This window comes from Aquila chrysaetos, unplaced genomic scaffold (genome assembly GCF_900496995.4).
Source record: "Aquila chrysaetos chrysaetos unplaced genomic scaffold, bAquChr1.4, whole genome shotgun sequence".
NCBI classification, from domain to species: Eukaryota; Metazoa; Chordata; class Aves; order Accipitriformes; family Accipitridae; genus Aquila; species Aquila chrysaetos.
Genome location: NW_024470381.1, coordinates 552,581 through 568,963, shown reverse-complemented (window position 1 = coordinate 568,963; position 16,383 = coordinate 552,581). Strand labels below are relative to the sequence as shown.

Here is a 16,383-nt window from a genome sequence, read left to right as displayed (position 1 = left end):
AAAACTACATGTCTGTCTTAAAAAGAGCTAAATTCCACTCAAAGCAGCACAATACTCCTGCCCTGTTGTACACATGGAGGGGTCTGGTTTTAAATCCTGCTCTGAAATAGGTTGTGGAGAGTTGCTTTCAGCTGGGATGATCCATTCTCACCAAAAAACCCACTCCCCCTCGAGCTTGGCCAGTTGATTTATGGTTAATTTTCAGTTTTTACTTGGTTTTACCATGCTTACAATTTTAATTTGCCATCTGATCATTTCCCCCCCCCCACCCCCATGGAGTACACTGTCAAATACATCAGATTGTTAAAAATCAACTTTAAACTCATGGTTGCCCAGCTCGAGGCAGAAGGTGTTTATCCTAAAGATACACACGTGTGTACACAGCTTAAGTCCCCATCAAGCATTTTTCTTAAAATCACGTAAAATTAGAAGCAAACATTCACTTATCGTGAGATTAAATCGCACGGATTTGCAGTCCAGTGACTTCCAGAGCATTTGCGCTTTATTTTCAAAGCCTTTCTGCTGCATCGCTCGGAAAAAAAAAAAAAGCGTTTTCACCCACCCCGTGCTTTGCATTCCTCAAAGTTAAACCGAGATCTACCTTTGTGCATGAACCCCCTCCCTGCTCTTGGCGTCCGTGGATCCGCTCCAGCAAAACCAGATCACGCACCGGGCAGGCGATTTCACGGTCAGCTGCACCTCTTGTGCAAAAAGCCGCCGTATAAAGGAAGGTTTCTTCCAGCAGGTCGGCTATTAAATCAGGGGTTTTTTTATAGGGGTATTGTATAGAAGTTACGCCGAGGTACGCATCTGTCGCACCTACGTATATAGAGCAGGTGAGAGCACACAAAGCTCTTTCTTTTCTTAAAAATAGTAAAAAACACTGGTGGTTTTCCAAGGATGGGAGCCAAGAGGCTTATTTTTGACAGCGTTTCTTTCAGGTGTAACGAGCAAGGAGCAATAATATCTTTAATAGGTTTAGGAGGGTATATCTGCTATAACTGACAGTAAATCCGCCGTCTAGGCCACTCATTTGTCACTTCATTCCGCTCATTTCCAAATTTAACAAAGCCTCGGCTGTATAAAGTGACATTTTTTATTTTAAGATGATATTTTAATTCTTGCGCTGCCCTTCAGTGCCCAGAATAGCAAAAAAACTACTGAATTTTCTCATAACACAGTCGTTCCTACTATTTTTCCCATAGCAAAGCGCCCACGCTGTTGGTATGGCAGGATAACGATTGGAAAGGGCTTTTGTTTTTTTTCCAGGCGTCGTCACCACCGTGTTCCGTCATTGCCGTGGTGCTGAGGTCACAAACGCCGCACGGCAACCGGTGTGGGTCCTTCCACGAGGATGCGTGCTGCGCCGGGGACCGTCCCCTGTAGATCAGGCGGGCAGGAGCGATAGGAAAGCCCGAGATGAGTGCGGATTCGGGGAAGAATTTTCCCCCAATCAGTGTTTTCTGCAATACCAATAGTTGCTTAAGAGACATGGCTTCTTCACCGCGTACCCGCAGCGACTCTCCATGGTGAGCCGTCCCCCAAAAATGCACAATGTTGCTTTAATTGATTTTAATTTTTTTCCATCCTGCCTGAGAAATCGTTCGGTTGCTTTCAAACATCCTTACTTACCGGTTGCCGTATTTCAAATTACTCTGTTTCATTGTGTTCGGTGCTTCGATAATACTTGCCTAAAAGTTTACAGAGCGCTTTCCCAGCTCTAAATAAGCACCACAGTCCCTCAGAGAGGTTGGTGTATCATTTCTGGCCCAAACCTACTCAAATCTGGCAGAACTGGAGTTAAAAAACAGCAGGAGATGATATTGCCCATCTTAAGATGTAGTTTGGTATCTAAGCGTCTGTATAAACATGATTTCTCAGACTTTCCTTCTTTAGGAGACAGGTATGTTGATTAAATAATTAATATTCATCTGCTAAACAGCTCAGCGATCACTTTGATAGTTCGGCCTCGTCCCATCTCTTGGTACTTTTCAAATAATCTTTGCAGCGGCCACAAAATTTGTACACTTTGTTCTCAGGAGCCTTTTTGGTCATCATTTCTGTAACCACAGCAAATTAAATAACGCGATTGTCGATCGGGATGTGGCTCCTGGGGTGTAGTCTCCTCTAAACCTTGATATCGGACCAGAGCAACTCAAGGCAGGGTAAAAGCGTGTGTACTTCAAAACCAAGGGTAATTATCACTCCTGAAAATTGCAATTAAGGTGTTAGTGATGCGCGTTTGTTCCTCTCTGAAGGCAGGGAGCAATCGTGATCCCCAGCCGGCGAGGACTCCTGGGAGAGGGTAAATGACTCTGATTTCAACGGAGCAATGCTGAAGGGACTAGCCATTTTTTGCAAAGGCATATGGTGTGAGGGCATTTATTGGGCCACAGCAGGCTTTATAGCATCTCATCGTTTCCTACAAGCCTGTCCCATGCCCAGGGTGAGCTGCCTTGGTGTTTTGCTTTGCTCCGCTTGGTAGTCCTCTGCTAGTAGGTTGCTGGAAACTGGATCCAGAAACCTGGTGGCATTTCTAGTTTGAAATGCATTTATTGATGAAACTGTCCCTCTAGAGAAAGGAGAGAGGCTTTGACAGGACTTTTATTTAAGTATTTAAATTCCTTTCCATAAGCTTGTTTTGTTTCTGTTCTTACTTCTGCTCGGCTTTGTGAGGAGCGTGAGTTTCTCTTGTTCCAAGCTTGATCTCGCTGAATGCAAACACCTGAAGGAAGCTGCGGTCCTGCAACGGAAATAATTTCCACTGATAGTCGCCTTTAAAACTTGTATGGACACCTAGGAATTACACATCAGGCTTAAGAACTTCATGAGTAATACTTAAGTGAGCTTGATTTTGGAGCTAGTCTGTTATTAAAATGGTGCAAGCGCAAACAAAAACAAGAGGGGAGCTTTGCATCAGAGTCGGACCGGGCGGCTGGATCCAAGTGTTTGCTTTCCACCATGCCGAAACATCCCCAGGATGCTTCCCGGGGATTGTTAATGTTGGTTTTCATAGGTTTTTTAATGTGTTTGGGGAAATAATTCAGTTTTTCTTGGTGGTTGTTTTTTTTTTTTTTTAATGTAACCTGAGGTTATCAACAGGTCAGCTCATTTATGCAGTGGAGCTTTTTCCGAGAGGCTCCTGTGTGCCGTTCATAAACCCCATCTCAGCTTCCAGACTTCCCTGAGAGCTACTGAGCAGCGGCAGCTCCTTCTTCTAGCCGAGCTGCCTTTTCCGCAGCCGGCGGCACAGCACAGGCATGGCACGGCATGCTGCTGCAGATGCCATTCCCATTGTGGTGCTAAAGAGGGGAGTTTATAGCAGCCAAAGAAGTCAGTCTTTCCATAGCCTAAAAAAAAACCCCAACCAGAGGGATGCGTGTCAAAGATCCACCTCCTATACGCTCCTAAATTGTTGTTTGTGAACGACCGTGACATATATAAACAAGCCGGCATTTATGTGTTTAATTATAGCTTACCTTAAGTGGAAAGGGAGGAGGAGACCCCACTCTCGTTTTAAATCCTGCAGTGGCAAACTTGGGACCTGTTGGGAGAGAAGGAATTAACACAAGGGAGCTGATTGAACTCATGCCGTATTACACATTTAATCTGTTACGAGGTTGTAAAAAGTTTCTCGTAACCCGTATCTGAGTAATTTTTAATTGAATTTAATTGAGTGGGGCTTGGGGAATCCTCTTGAGGAAGTTTCAGATTTGCTTTATCACCTCCGCTAACCACAGTTGTGGGTGAATGGTAGCATGAGAAAGTGGAAATAACTGGGCACACATCTCTAGATTTGGCAAACCAACGTGATATTTACTTATTCTTGTCTTCTAGAGGACTGCTTGTTTTATTAAAACACCAATTTCAGTTCTTGGAGTGGACTGAGTGTTTTATTAAAGCACCAATTCCCATTCTTGGAGTTCATTTGCAGTAATTTCATATGAAAGTTGAGTGCCATAATGTTGTGGCTTCGGTTTGTTGTTTGCGAGATGCTTCTTTGCCATGTTTAACTCCAGACTGAGCGAGAGCTTGAGCAGAGATGAACAGAATCGGTATTTGCAGTCAGATATTTAAAACCGCAGTAACTAGGAATTTGTGAGCACTTTGGGAGCCAAGTGCCTGGCTGGCTGGTGAGCAGAGTAAGCAGGTTTTATTTTCTTCCTTTGAATAAGGGGAATTAAACATGCCTGTCTGCTTTACAGGGAGGATGGAGAACTGGAAGAAGGGGAGCTGGAGGACGACGGAGGAGAGGAGGCTCAGGATCCCTCTGAATCTCATGAAAGAGGTCGGAAGGAGAAAGGAGAGAAGCATCACAGCGATTCAGATGATGAGAAAGCCCATCGACGGATGAAGCGCAAGCGTCGGAAAGAGAGAGAGAAAGAAAAGAGGAGATCCAAGAAGAAAAGGAAATCCAAACACAAGGTGAGCCACGTGCTGCTTTTGCCTCCCGGGTCCTCCAGGATCCCAGCTCCGGTCTGCCTTCCTCTGCCATCAGGTGTCTCCAGGGAATTCCTCCTCTAACATTATTACAGGTAGTTTGAGGCTCTTCCCCTAACGATAATTGCGAGGTGGGAGCGCTCGCAGGATTTCTTGGGGTTCAGCTCCTTAAAGCCTTCCTCCCCTGAGGACTAGCAAGCACAGCAGTGGGGCACCAAGGTCTGCAGGTAGGATAAAAATGCTACAGTGCTCTCTTGTCCATCTGAGGACGCAGAGCGGGAAGAAAACAGGTTTTTATTTAGGGAATTTGTGAGCTTTCTTACCTCAAAGGGGATTTCAGACTGCCGGATTTGCAAAATCAATGATGTTTGTTACTTAAGTTCCAGGAATTTCTGGAGCGCAGAAGGCATATCGTGTTTGCCTTCGTTAGGTAACCTGCTAACAGGCTTCCGGTTTGTAATTCAGTGAACGCTGAAGATTTTGTTAAGCAAAATACGAGTTTCCTAAAAAAAAAGAAGGCAAAGGGAGACTTAGTTGTGTTGCATAGAAAGGCCAGAGGCCTGGCAGCAGTGTTAGAGTCAAGAGCTGGCCTGTAATAAAATGGCACCGCGTGTTTTCCTTGCCTTGCAGCGCCATGCTTCTTCCAGTGATGACTTCTCTGATTACAGTGAGGACTCGGACTTCAGTCCTGGTGAAAAGGGACACAGAAAATACAGGGAATACAGCCCTCCCTACTCTTCCGTAAGTACCTGCTGGCAGACAGAGAAGGGGAAGCTGCTCTCCAGTTCAGAGCCGCTGCAAGCTTTGAGTGCCGGTGCCCGTCTAGCTCCATCTATGGGCCACACACTTTGGCTCTGGTCCTTTAGCCTGTTTATTTTTCACCTAGCTGTTATTTAGGGGTTTTTTTTAAATGATTTTTTAAAATTAAGTCATTATATTAGGCTTGATACATTCCTTTCCTTCATCACTAACACCTCTTCCTTTCCCAAAGTCCCACCAGCAGTATCCGTCCTCTCACAGTGCTCCCATGCAAAAGAAGAGCTACTCTAAAATGGAGAGCAAGAATTACGGCATGTATGAGGACTACGAGAATGAGGAGTACGGTCAGTACGAGGGGGAAGAGGATGAAGATATAGGGAAGGAAGATTATGATGACTTTGCGAAAGAGCTGAATCAATACCGGAGAGCGAAGGAAGGCTCTCACCGGGGGCGAGGTACGTCTAAGCATTCCTTTTATCGCCATATCTTTGACACTCATTACCTGCAGCTCATTTAGCTGATCTGCGGCCAAATAAGGCTCGACGCATGCAAGAAGCTTCATGAAGGTGAACTGCCCTGCCTGCGTGAAGCCCTTCCTGCAGAGAGCCAGCTGCAATGGCCTAAACCACTCTTTGGTGTTAGTTTGCGACAGGGGAAAGTGTTTTTTCCTGTTTTTCACTCCGAGGCAAAAGTTCAGATCCCTGTGGATAATTTAATGTTTTAAATAAGCATTTTTCTTGCTAGCATAGATCGTTTTAAAAGCACGTAGTGGATAAAATAAAACAAAACCTTTATTTGAAAGGAAAACAAAGTCGATCGATAGCGTAATGAGTCTGATGTCATCACATCTGGAGTACACAGATTTACGTTACCAGTCTAACATACCTGTGCAGCAGCTGATGTGGTCACACGGCATTGTTTTTTTTTAAAGGAGGTTATCATTTGGCTTCTTAAAAATCCATTCTTTTAGAATATTAAAAACTGATTCACTTAGAAACAAGTTTTTAAGGCGCTGGTAATCCCATACTGAAAGGTTATTATTTATTTTTCCTTGTCTGGGATATTCTTGTGCTGTTTTAAGGTACCTGAGGGGTGAAACGCAGCACAAAGCTGACCCCATCCCTTTGCTTCACCAGGTGGCCGTGGCCGAGGCAGAGGGTACAGAGGGCGAGGTGGCAGAGGGGGGATGAGAGGAGGCCGAGGCATGGGCCGAGGGAACCGAGGGCGAGGCAGAAGTGACCACCCCGAGGAAGAGGAGGAAATGTATGAAGAAGAGATGGAAGTAAGTGCCCGAGTCTCTGACCTGCTCCCGGGGAACCACGGAGGTGTGAGAATATTCTTTTTCACGATCAGGACGCCTGTGTTTGAGGGGGAATGGGCTGCGCTTCATCCCCGCTCACTAAAAGCACCGATCTTTCTCATTTGCAGTACTGCGATAACGAGGTGCCCATGGGTGATGACGAGTACGACGACTACTCGAAAGAGCTGAATCAGTACCGCAGGAGTAAGGAGAATCGTGGACGGGGTGAGTGGGATAACGAGCTGTGCTGGGACGGTCCCCACTTTCTGCTCTCTCACACATTTTACGGAAGGAGAGAAATTAGAAATGAGGGGGCTTGTTTCAGGTTTAAACCGAGGACGTGGTCGTGGCCCCAGAGGAAGAGGAAATAAAGGAATGGGCAGAGGACGAGGCAGAGGTGGAAACAGAAGTGGAATGGGGAAAGGTGGTGGAATGAATGAAGATGACGATTACTATGATGAGGACATGGGAGTAAGTAGTTCTTTGTTTTCTAATGGCTTGCTGCAGTGCTGGATTTGCCCCTTTCCCCCATCCCCCTCTGTAAATCCAGTCAGGTTTCAAAGAAAGCCTTCGCAGGAGCGCAAAAACCAAACGGGTCTTTCCCAGGATCCACAAAAGTTGTCCCATCTCTGAAAGAGATGGATGTTTTGGATTCTGATCCACTGACAGGTTCCTCAAGCCGTGCTCAGGAGCCTGCTAGGCTCAGCGCATTCATCTACCTCCCTTTTTCATCCCAAATCTCAGTCTTGTTCCCTCTCGGAGATGGCTGCGTAGGAAGTTTTAATTTCTCTCATGTGATCCGTTGCTTTGTATTTCAAATTCTTTGTCAACTAACATAATGTGCTTCCAACAGGATGGAGGAGGTGGTGGAAATTACCGGCGGAACGACCACGACAAACCCCACCAGCAGTCAGATAAGAAAGGGAAAGTGATCTGCAAATACTTTGTGGAAGGCAGATGTACCTGGGTAAGGGAATAATTCAAGAATATTTGTGTAGATCTCTTTATACACATGCGGAACTGTCACTGGAGCATCAGGTCCAGGTTTTAACCAATTTCAGGGAGTGATTCATGCCTACAAAGAGCGTTTTATAAAGAGCACACATCTCCCTGTCCATCCTAGGTGTGTTTTGGGCTGCTGACAAATGCGTTCGCGCTCTCACCTGCTAACACACTGTCGTGTTGTTTCTGAACAGGGTGACCACTGCAATTTCAGTCATGACATTGAACTACCAAAGAAACGGGAACTGTGCAAGTTCTACATCACCGGCTACTGCGCCAGGGCTGAAAACTGCCCTTACATGCATGATATCCTTTTGGTTTTGACTGTGTCATTAAGCCAGCCTTAAATTAGTCTCGTTTACTCTGCATAGATGCATGTGGGGGGGTCAGGGGGGGAAAAAAAGGCCATTCCTGGGTAACACATCCTCCGCTGACAGGCTGAACGACCAGGGCCGCAGAGAGCCATCCCGGTTCCTTCTTAGCCTCACCTTTCCTGTTGAAGAAACAAGGTTTGTGGCCGTTGCGCCTACAGGAAAACCGGGCAGAAAGGAAAGCAGGGTGTTTCTGGTGACGGTAGTTTAATTTCAGTGTTGTGACCGTGAAAATCCTACACGTTGAGAGCCACATTTCAAAGTGAAAAGCATCTATAGCCTCTCTGGCTGTAGGAGTAACTCCCTGTTGGGGTTTATTCTCCTTAATAAATGATATGAGATTTCCCTTGCAAGCTGTTCCACACCACAGGCAACTGTATCAATGAAGATGACTGCATGTTTTCTCATGATCCGCTCACAGAGGAGACGCAGGAGCTTCTGGACAAGGTACAGAGGGGTGTTAACGCAGGTTTGCCCTCTCTTTTTCTTCCGTGGAAGTAGATCCTGGAGGTGGAAAGGGAGGGAGAGGTTTTCTGGAACGTGTTGGTCAGCCAGGCAGCTCCGTGGATCTGCTCTTAACTCCTTTTTTTTCTCAGATGCTGGCGGATGATGCAGAAGCAGGTGCAGAGGATGAGAAAGAAGTTGAAGAGCTAAAGAAACAGGGCATCAATCCCCTCCCCAAACCACCCCCTGGGGTCGGCTTGCTGCCCACACCCCCTCGCCCTCCTGGACCACCGGCTCCAACGTCTCCAAACGGGAGACCCATCCCCGGAGGCCCTCCTCCCCCTCTGCCGCCACCGCTTCCACCGCTGGGGCCGCAGATGCCGCCACCGATGCACGAGCCTCTGTCACCGCAGCAGCTGCTGCAACAACAGGACATGTACAAGAAGATCCCCTCGCTGTTTGAGATCGTTGTGCGGCCGACTGGGCAGCTGGCAGAGAAGCTGGGTGTCAGGTGAGTCTCACCATCTCCAGGTAGCGGGGAGAGGGACGGGGATGGCAGATTTTTGTGTCAAACAAGGAGATCTGCCCTAACGCCCTGATGCAGCCGCTGACGGTGGGCGTGAACGCATAGAAAAGAGGTTTCTCTCCATTTTGGGGTCGCATTTTTGGCTCACAGAGCCCTGGGTCCGTCCCTTCAGAAGCGGAGAGCGTGTGTTAAAGCAGATTTTCTTCTGTTTTCTCTTTCAGGCACCCAGGTCCACCTCCCCCAAGGTTCCCCGGGCCAGGAGGACCCCCAGGACCAATGCCTGGACCCATGCACCCCGACATGCCTCCCGACATGCACCCAGATATGCACCTGGACATGCCAATGGGCCCGGGAATGAATCCCGGCCCTCCGATGGGTCCTGGACCCCCTATGATGCCCTACGGACCAGATGATTCCCCCCACTCTGGCATGATGCCACCCGTCCCACCGGCGCAAGGTTTCTATGATAATTTCTACCAGCAGCAAGAAGGTCTGGAGATGGATCACGGCATGATGGGAGACCCAGGTACGTCCCAAGGATCTGCCGGGATCGGCTCTTAGGTGCTTTGCTGGACATGCCAGCTCGGAGACAGGTTGTTCCCGAGATGCCCAAGCACAGCAACAGGCCAAGAGGGGGAAAAATTGGGTTGTTTTTCGCAGCTTTGAGATTTTCTTTTTAACACGTGATGATCTTTCCTCGGCAGAAGACTACAGCAGTTACGAGGATATGGAAGGGCCTCCGGGAGAGCACATGTTCCCTGATCCGTCCTTGGATCATGATGCCTTGTGCGAAGGAGGCCCGCCTGGCTTACCAAAACCGCCGGGCAGCATCCCCGATTTCATGCCGTCGGCGCAAAGAGCACTTTACTTGAGAATCCAGCAGAAGCAGCAAGAGGAAGAGGAGAGAGCTCGGAGACTAGCTGAAAGCAATAAGCAGGAACGTGAAAATGAGGAAGGCAAGTGGCAAAATACAACATTTTCCATTCAAAGCCGCGTGTGTTGGGGGGGGGGATAACTTGAATCTGCTTCGGCTTCTACCCACTTGGAGGTGTGATCTCTGAAAAAGAGAGGGCCATCGGAGAAATGGGGGTGTCAGAGAGGAATTCTTTAGGGAACAAGGGGTGCTGAATGCCTCAAAGAAAATCCCCAGCGTCGAAAGAGCATGTCGCTGGTGAAGGAAGAGGAGCGGGTCTGCCAAAAAAATGGGAACAGCTGGCCAGAAGGTGAACGAGATAGGGTTGCTGGCTTAAATTGTGGTGAAATTAGAGCCTGCTGCAGACAGGAGGAAGAGGAAGAGAGGGATGCTTACGGCTCACCAGTAATTTGGGGTGTGAAAACAAGACCAGGGAGGCCGAGGCTGTCGCACGTGGTCCCCAGTTTCGGCAAAACCCAGGGACGGTTGGGAATTTGAGCAGCGTTGAGTTGAGAGGGGAGAGGGAGGAATGCGTTTTGGGGGACCTCGTCGGCATTGCGGCTTGACCGTGCTTTAATTGCCTTTTATCAGCTGCTTTCTCTTCTCCTTCCTCCCAGGTGATACCGGTAACTGGTATTCCAGTGATGAAGATGACGGTGGAAGTAGCGTCACCTCCATATTGAAAACCCTAAGGCAACAAAGCTCCAGCAGACCTCATGCCCAACCCTCCCACGGAGAAATCGGGCCACCCTCCGGTGTGAGTGACCCTCGCCTGCAAAAAGCCCAAGCAGGAGGGAGCGGTCGTCCTGCTGATCCGCGTTTACGGGATCCCAGGCTTTCCCGAAACGTGGACCTTTCCATCCCATCTCTCCCCGGCGATTCAGGACCCACCGACCCCAGGCTCATGCGACACATTCCCTCCTCCGCCCCCAAACCAGAAGCTCCTCATTCCAGCGTCATCAGCGGTCAGAAACCCCCCCCTGCTCCCCGACGAGGAGGAAGGGGAAAGGGCTCTACGGGATAAACCAGTCAACATCCCCTTAGATGCTCTCCCGGGCCATTCCCTGCGGGATCCCCGCTCCCAGCTGCAGCAGTTCAGTCACATCAAGAAAGACGTTGTCCTCAACAAACCCAACTTTGCCCGGATGATCCTGTGGAGCCCAGAGGATCTGATTCCTCTACTGATCCCAAAGCAAGAGTTTATTCCCGTCCCGGCTGCCCTTCAATCCATGCCTACCCTTGATCCGCGTCTTAACAGATCCCAAACGGGTCTTTCCGATCCCAGGCAGAGAGGGGGAACGGCGCTGGGGGACGCCGGTTCCTCTTCGGTCACCGGTCTCCCTGATTTTGAGCTCCTGTCGAGGATATTAAAGACTGTGAATGCGGCCGGCAGCCCGTCTTCCAGCCAGAGCGACAAACCCAGTGACCCTCGGATGCGGAAAGCCCCCGCTGATCCCCGGTTACAAAAATCTGCGGAAACGGGGGTTTCTAGACCCCCTAAAACGGCAGAGCCAGCATCCACCGGCGATGCCGCCCCAGCCATCGCTCCCTACGACCCTCGGCTGCTGACGGCTGGCGGGCTGAGCAAAGGCAGCGGGCAGAGCAGTGTGCTGAGTGCCATCAGCTTGTATGATCCCAGGACTCCGAGCTCAGGCAGCAAAGCTTCCGAGTCTCCTAACGAAGGTAATTCATCCTCCAAATCCTCAGATTCCAGCAAAACCACCAGTAAAACCAAGGAACCCCTTTTCGTTCGGCGATCAGCGTTAGATCAACCCGAATCGGAGAAGGCGAGCGCCGAATCCGCTACGGACAGGTACAACAGCTATAACCGGCCTCGTCCCAAAGCCGCCGCCGCCCCCCCTGCCCAAGAAACAACCCCCCAACCCGGGGTCCACAACCTCCCGGTCCCCTCCGTTTATGGCATGGTCAAACAAAGCGCCAAATCCGGATCGGGAAGCCCGTTTGCGGGGAACAGCCCGGCACAGGACGGCGAGCAGCAAGATGCCGCTTCCCTTAAAGATGTTTTTAAGGGTTTCGATCCCACGGCTTCTCCTTTCTGCCAGTAGTATTAAAAAAAAAAAAAACCAAACACAAAAAAAAACCCCAACAAAACCAAACCCTGACTCTGCTCCATGCATCAAATTAGCAGCGCAGCGTTGGTAATTTGATTTAATGGGGGGGGGGGGGTGTTGGTTTTTTGTTTTGTTTATTTTTTCTTTTTAATTCCATTAGAGCTCACTTTAGCCATATAACGTGTATATAAATCCTGGTTTCTGCTGTAACTAAAGAGAGTTTCCCCAAGCCACGTTTTAAAAGAAGAATCAACGTCTCCCTCTGCGATAACAACCAGCATTTTCTTTATTTTGGCGCTTCCCCCCCCCAAAGAAACCCCCTGATCGAAATCATCCGGGGAGGGGGGGAAAAAGAAACATGGCGTTTCAAACCTGACTTCTCCGGCTCTGCTCAGGGAGGAAAAATTACCGCAATTCTTTAATTTCTTGCTTTAAAAAGCCGCACCGATGGGTTGCGGGGTTCATTTTTACAGCAGAATTAACTAAAAATCTTTGTATTATAGTCTTTTTCTAAAATCCTGCTGTGGTGAATGGGAGTAACCATGAAAAATCCACAAAAAAAAACCCAAAAATACCCATGTGAAATTGCTTCTGTAATTGTGGGGGGGGGCGTTTCCTGTTTCTTTGGGTTTATTTTTTTTTTTCGGAAGTAAATATTTTTATGCCGTTTCTTGGAGGTTTTCAAGACAACTGGGGCACTTCGAATCCCCGAGAAGGTGACAAAATATTTACAGCCCCCAAAAGTTCCGCAGGCTACCAAAAAAAAAAAAAAAAAACAAACCAAAAACGAGAAGGAAAAAGGTTGTATTATTGCAATTAAATTATTAATCTCAAATTATTTTGCTCATACGTAGTTTGCATCCAGAAAAGGGGCTTCCCCCCCCCCCCAAAAAAAAGGCAGGTCTGCGCTCAGAAGCTCTCGGTGCCTTTTTTTTCCCATCGTGGAGAGAAAATCGTCCTTCCTGCCGCGGGATGGGATCAGAAAAAGGAGCTAAAACCCAATTCCCGGCTGGAAAATCACCGTTGATGCAACTGGAGGAGAAAAAAACCCAACTGCACAGAAAACCCACTGCCACGGGGGTTTTTTTTGGGGGGGGGGGGGAATCCATTTTTGAGCAGCCGGCGCTGAGGTAAGCACCGTCCGGCTCCGCCAGCCCATGAAAAACCCCCAAAACGCTTATTTTTTTTCAGCAATAAACTTGGGGGTTTTTTTTATCACTCCTATCAAATTTACGATGGGTTTTTCTCAACCCGTTGCTCCCTGAAATATTTTCTCGGTGTTTCGAGCGGCTGGGGGTTGCTTTGAGCGGGGCAAGAACCTGAACTTTTTGTAAAATGATTTATTATTATTTTATTTTATAGGGATTTAAAAAAAACAAAAAAACACACAAAAAACCCCCCAAAAAACAGCTATCGAAGCCAGTTGGGGGGGGATTTTTTTTTTTTCCACCTGCCAGAGGTTTCGAAGAAGAGCGATTGTAATAAATGTGTAAATAATTGTTTCAGAGTCGAGGTTGTTGATGGAAATACCTGGGGTTTGCACCAAAATTGGGGCTTGGGGTTGGGTTTTTTTCTCCCTTTTCTTCCCTTTTTTGGGGGTATCTTCCAAATCCTGTTGAGGAGCTGACGGTTGAGCATTGGTGTCCTGGGGTTTGGGGTGCGTCTGGGGGGTTTGGGGGTGCAGGTGGGTGGTTTGGGGTGCATCTGGGGGGTTTCAGGGTGCAGGTGGGGGTTTGGAGGGTGAGTGTAAGGTTTGGGGGTGCAAGTGTGGGGTTTGGGAGGCATCTGGGGTGGTTGGGGGTGCTTCTGGGAGGTTTGGGGGAACACCTATAGGATCTGGGGGTGTCTATGGGGTTTGGGGTGCAGGTGGGGTTTTGGGGGTCCCCCCCACAGTAGGGTACAGGCAGGGGGGGTTGTGGGGTGTCCCACCCCCCCCCCACTGCAGCAGGTGCCGTTTGGGGTGCCAGGGCTGGTCGTCCCCCCCCTGCCAGGGACCCCCAGTCCCATCCCCAGGGAGCCCCCCCCCCCAGATTGCATTCAGCTTGGGGCGCCCTGGCCATTTTTGGGGTGCCCAGGCTGGGGGGGGCGGGGGGGTCAGCACCCCAACATGCCCACCCCGTCCCAGGGGAGGATGCTGGGGCCTCACGGTCCCTCCTCCATGGGTGCCCCACCCCGCCCACGGCTGTGGAACCCTAACATCTTTTGGGGTACGGGTTGTGCCTCCCAACCCCTCCCCGTACCCCCAGCCCCCCCAATATTCCCAGTCCCCCCCCCCAGTACTGCTCCCCCCTCCAATTTTGGCCCATTCCCACACAATAAAAGTGATTTTGGCGGGTCCAAGCATGGGGGGGGTAGCACCCCATTTTTAGGGGCGGGGGTCAGGATCCCTGCAGGGCCCTCCCTCTGGGAACGGAGCTGGGGGGGGGCACTTCCTGGCCAGATGTTCCCAACATCTGGATTCTTCTATAAACAGCTGGCGGGGGGGGCGGTGATGAGAACAGGGCAGCTCATCACCGCAGTGACACAAAGGGTTTTTTTGGGGTGGACGACCCTGGGGACAAGGAGCCTCGGGGAGGGGGGGGTTGGGGGGGGGGTGTGGGTGTGTGTGGGGGGGTGTGTGTGGGGGGGTGTGGGTGTGTGGGGGGGTGTGTCTGTCTGTCTGTCTGTCCCCCCCTGTGTCCCCCCCGGGGCCGGAGCGATGCTGGGCTCATGCCTAAATATGGAGCTGGCAGAGAGAGGCGGGCAATGCTTGGGGGGGGAGGTGGCTGTTTGGGGGGGCTCCCTATTTTTTAGGGGCGTCCCTGTTTTTTTTCGGGGGGGCCCAAATTTTTGGGGGGGTCCCTGCCACGTGCTACCCCCACCCATGTGACGCAGCGAGGTTTTATTCTGGGGGAGGGGGGGCATCAAAGGATTTACATGGTAGGTGGGATTAAATACTGTACAGTGGGTGCTGGGGGGGGGGGGGACGACCCCTTATGGGTGCTGGAAGTGGGTGACCCCACATCCCCCACACCCCGCGGTCACGAGTGGGGGGAATCACGGGGGGGGTGGGTTGGGGTCCTCCGGGCTGGGTCGCTGGAGGACTTGTTGCTTCGGTAGCCCCTTGAGTTGGGTGAGGAGCTCCCGTATGAAGTCCTGCGTGGAGGGGAGGAGTATAAAAAAAAGGAGGGGGGGCTAATTAGAGACCCCCCAAAAAATTAAGCCCCCCCCCTCCCTTCCCTGAAGCTGCTTCTGGAGATAAGCGGGGAGGAAAAGGCCCCCCCAGAGGAAGCCGGAGCTGAATACTTTTGCCTTTTAAAGCTCGGTTGGAGCAGCCAGAGCTGGAAGAATGCGGGGGGGGGGGGTGGCAGCATGCACCCCCCCACACTCGTGTCACCACCCCACGCATGACCCCCCCCCACCCCATGGGTGCGTACCTCAGTGTCAGCAGTGCACGATCTCAGGATGCCCTGGATGGATGGAGGGGGGGGGCAGGATGTGAGAGGGGGGGGGGTGTCATGTGTGGACCTCCCCCACTCAAAACTCGTGTGGGGTGCCCCCCCCAAAAAAACCCACACCTGCAGCTTCTGGGCTCGTTCCTCGTCTGTCTCCAGCTCCAGGAGGTCATCGATGTTCACCTCGTCCGGCATCTCCCCCTCCTGCCATGGGGGGGGGGGGGACACAGGGACACCCCTGGGTGTCCCCAAGACCACCCGCCACCCCGCCTGTCATGTCGTGTCCCCCCCCCCGCGTTGGGGGGGGTTGTCCCCAACCCCTCCCCACGTGGGGCCTGGGTGTCCCCGAGTCCACGCACCCCCCTCCCCCGCGGTGTGTCGCCAACCCCTCCCCACGTGTCCCCAACCCCCCCCCCCCGTGTCCCTCCTGCCGAGGCCAGCGGGATAACGGGACATCTGTCACCTCCCATCTGTCCCCGTGTCCCCCCCCCCCCCCCCCCAGGGTCCCTCCGCGTCGTTCCCACGGGGGACCGGGTCCAGCACGGGGCGGGGGGGGGGGGGAGGATGGACACTCGGTCCCGGCGCTGCTCTCGGTCCCGTTCCCGCTCCCGCTCCCGTTCCTGGTGCCGGTGCCGTCGCCGTTCCCGTCCCTACCCGCCCGCGGTAGAGCTCCTCCAGCCGCCCGTCGATCCACTGCTCGGTGTCCAGCCGCCGCTGCAGCTCCCGCCGGTTGTACTTGACGGTGACCCTCGCCGGTCGCCGCTGGAGCCCGGGGCTGCGGGCGGGGGGTTGGGGACGCCGGACAGCGGGGGAGCGGCCGGGGGAGCGGCCCGGGGAACCCCCCCGCCCCTGCCGCCGCCCCACGCGGTTCGCCGCCATCGCTCGTGGGGACGCGGCGCTCGGGGGGGGACACCGCCGGCTATAGGGGGCGGGGGGGGGGGGGGGGGGGGGGGGGCGGGGGGGAGGGGAGGGGCGGCCGGGGGGGAGGGGCTGGGGCGGGGGAGGAGGGGCGGGGGGGGGCGGTAAAACGGGGAGCTCCCCTCCGCCCCCCCCATAGAGACCTATAGAGCCCACAGCTCATCTAACCCTATAGATCCTATAGCTCCCCGTAGCCCCCTATAG

General features: G+C 51.7%; 2 protein-coding genes and 1 long non-coding RNA gene across 4 annotated transcripts; 1 reads left to right on the top strand and 2 right to left on the bottom strand.

Annotated features, from left to right (window-relative positions):
• The first annotated feature begins 1,269 nt into the window (after window positions 1-1,269).
• On the top strand, window positions 1,270-13,334 carry LOC115337669 (zinc finger CCCH domain-containing protein 4-like). Its single transcript, XM_030006027.2, is given in 15 exon segments — window positions 1,270-1,529; window positions 4,206-4,425; window positions 5,071-5,181; window positions 5,432-5,654; window positions 6,336-6,481; window positions 6,628-6,724; window positions 6,825-6,970; window positions 7,353-7,466; window positions 7,696-7,807; window positions 8,210-8,319; window positions 8,469-8,827; window positions 9,064-9,368; window positions 9,547-9,798; window positions 10,373-10,743; window positions 10,745-13,334. Coding segments are annotated over 15 exon segments (3,753 nt in total). The 5' UTR covers window positions 1,270-1,419; the 3' UTR covers window positions 11,822-13,334.
• Window positions 12,473-14,429, bottom strand: LOC121233086. The gene is made up of 2 exons (XR_005931867.1): window positions 13,358-14,429; window positions 12,473-12,580 (listed from the first exon to the last, which is right to left on the bottom strand). It is a non-coding gene; the product is annotated as an uncharacterized LOC121233086 (long non-coding RNA).
• A 211-nt stretch (window positions 14,430-14,640) lies between these two features.
• LOC115337667 (protein phosphatase 1 regulatory subunit 14A-like) lies at window positions 14,641-16,195 on the bottom strand. Of its 2 annotated transcripts, XM_030006024.2 has the most exons (4): window positions 15,916-16,190; window positions 15,385-15,465; window positions 15,244-15,276; window positions 14,641-14,962 (listed from the first exon to the last, which is right to left on the bottom strand). In XM_030006024.2, the coding sequence occupies exons 1-4, from the start codon at window positions 16,138-16,140 to the stop codon at window positions 14,864-14,866; spliced, it is 438 nt and encodes a 145-aa protein (XP_029861884.1). In that variant the 5' UTR covers window positions 16,141-16,190; the 3' UTR covers window positions 14,641-14,863. The 2 variants fall into 2 exon arrangements, with proteins under 2 accessions (XP_029861884.1, XP_029861885.1); XM_030006025.2 differs by lacking the exon at window positions 15,244-15,276 and having other exon boundaries at window positions 15,916-16,195.
• Window positions 16,196-16,383: the final 188 nt, after the last annotated feature.

Bases quoted from the DNA above. Each gene is read 5' to 3' on its own strand.
- LOC115337667 (XM_030006024.2), bottom strand. From the start codon at position 16,140: ATGGCGGCGAACCGCGTGGGGCGGCGGCAGGGGCGGGGGGGTTCCCCG. The intron at 15,277-15,384 runs GTGTGGGTTTTT...CCATCCATCCAG, and splicing joins AACGAGCCCAGAAGCTGCAG to GGCATCCTGAGATCGTGCAC. The intron at 14,963-15,243 runs GTACGCACCCAT...CCCTCCACGCAG, and splicing joins CGTGCACTGCTGACACTGAG to GACTTCATACGGGAGCTCCT.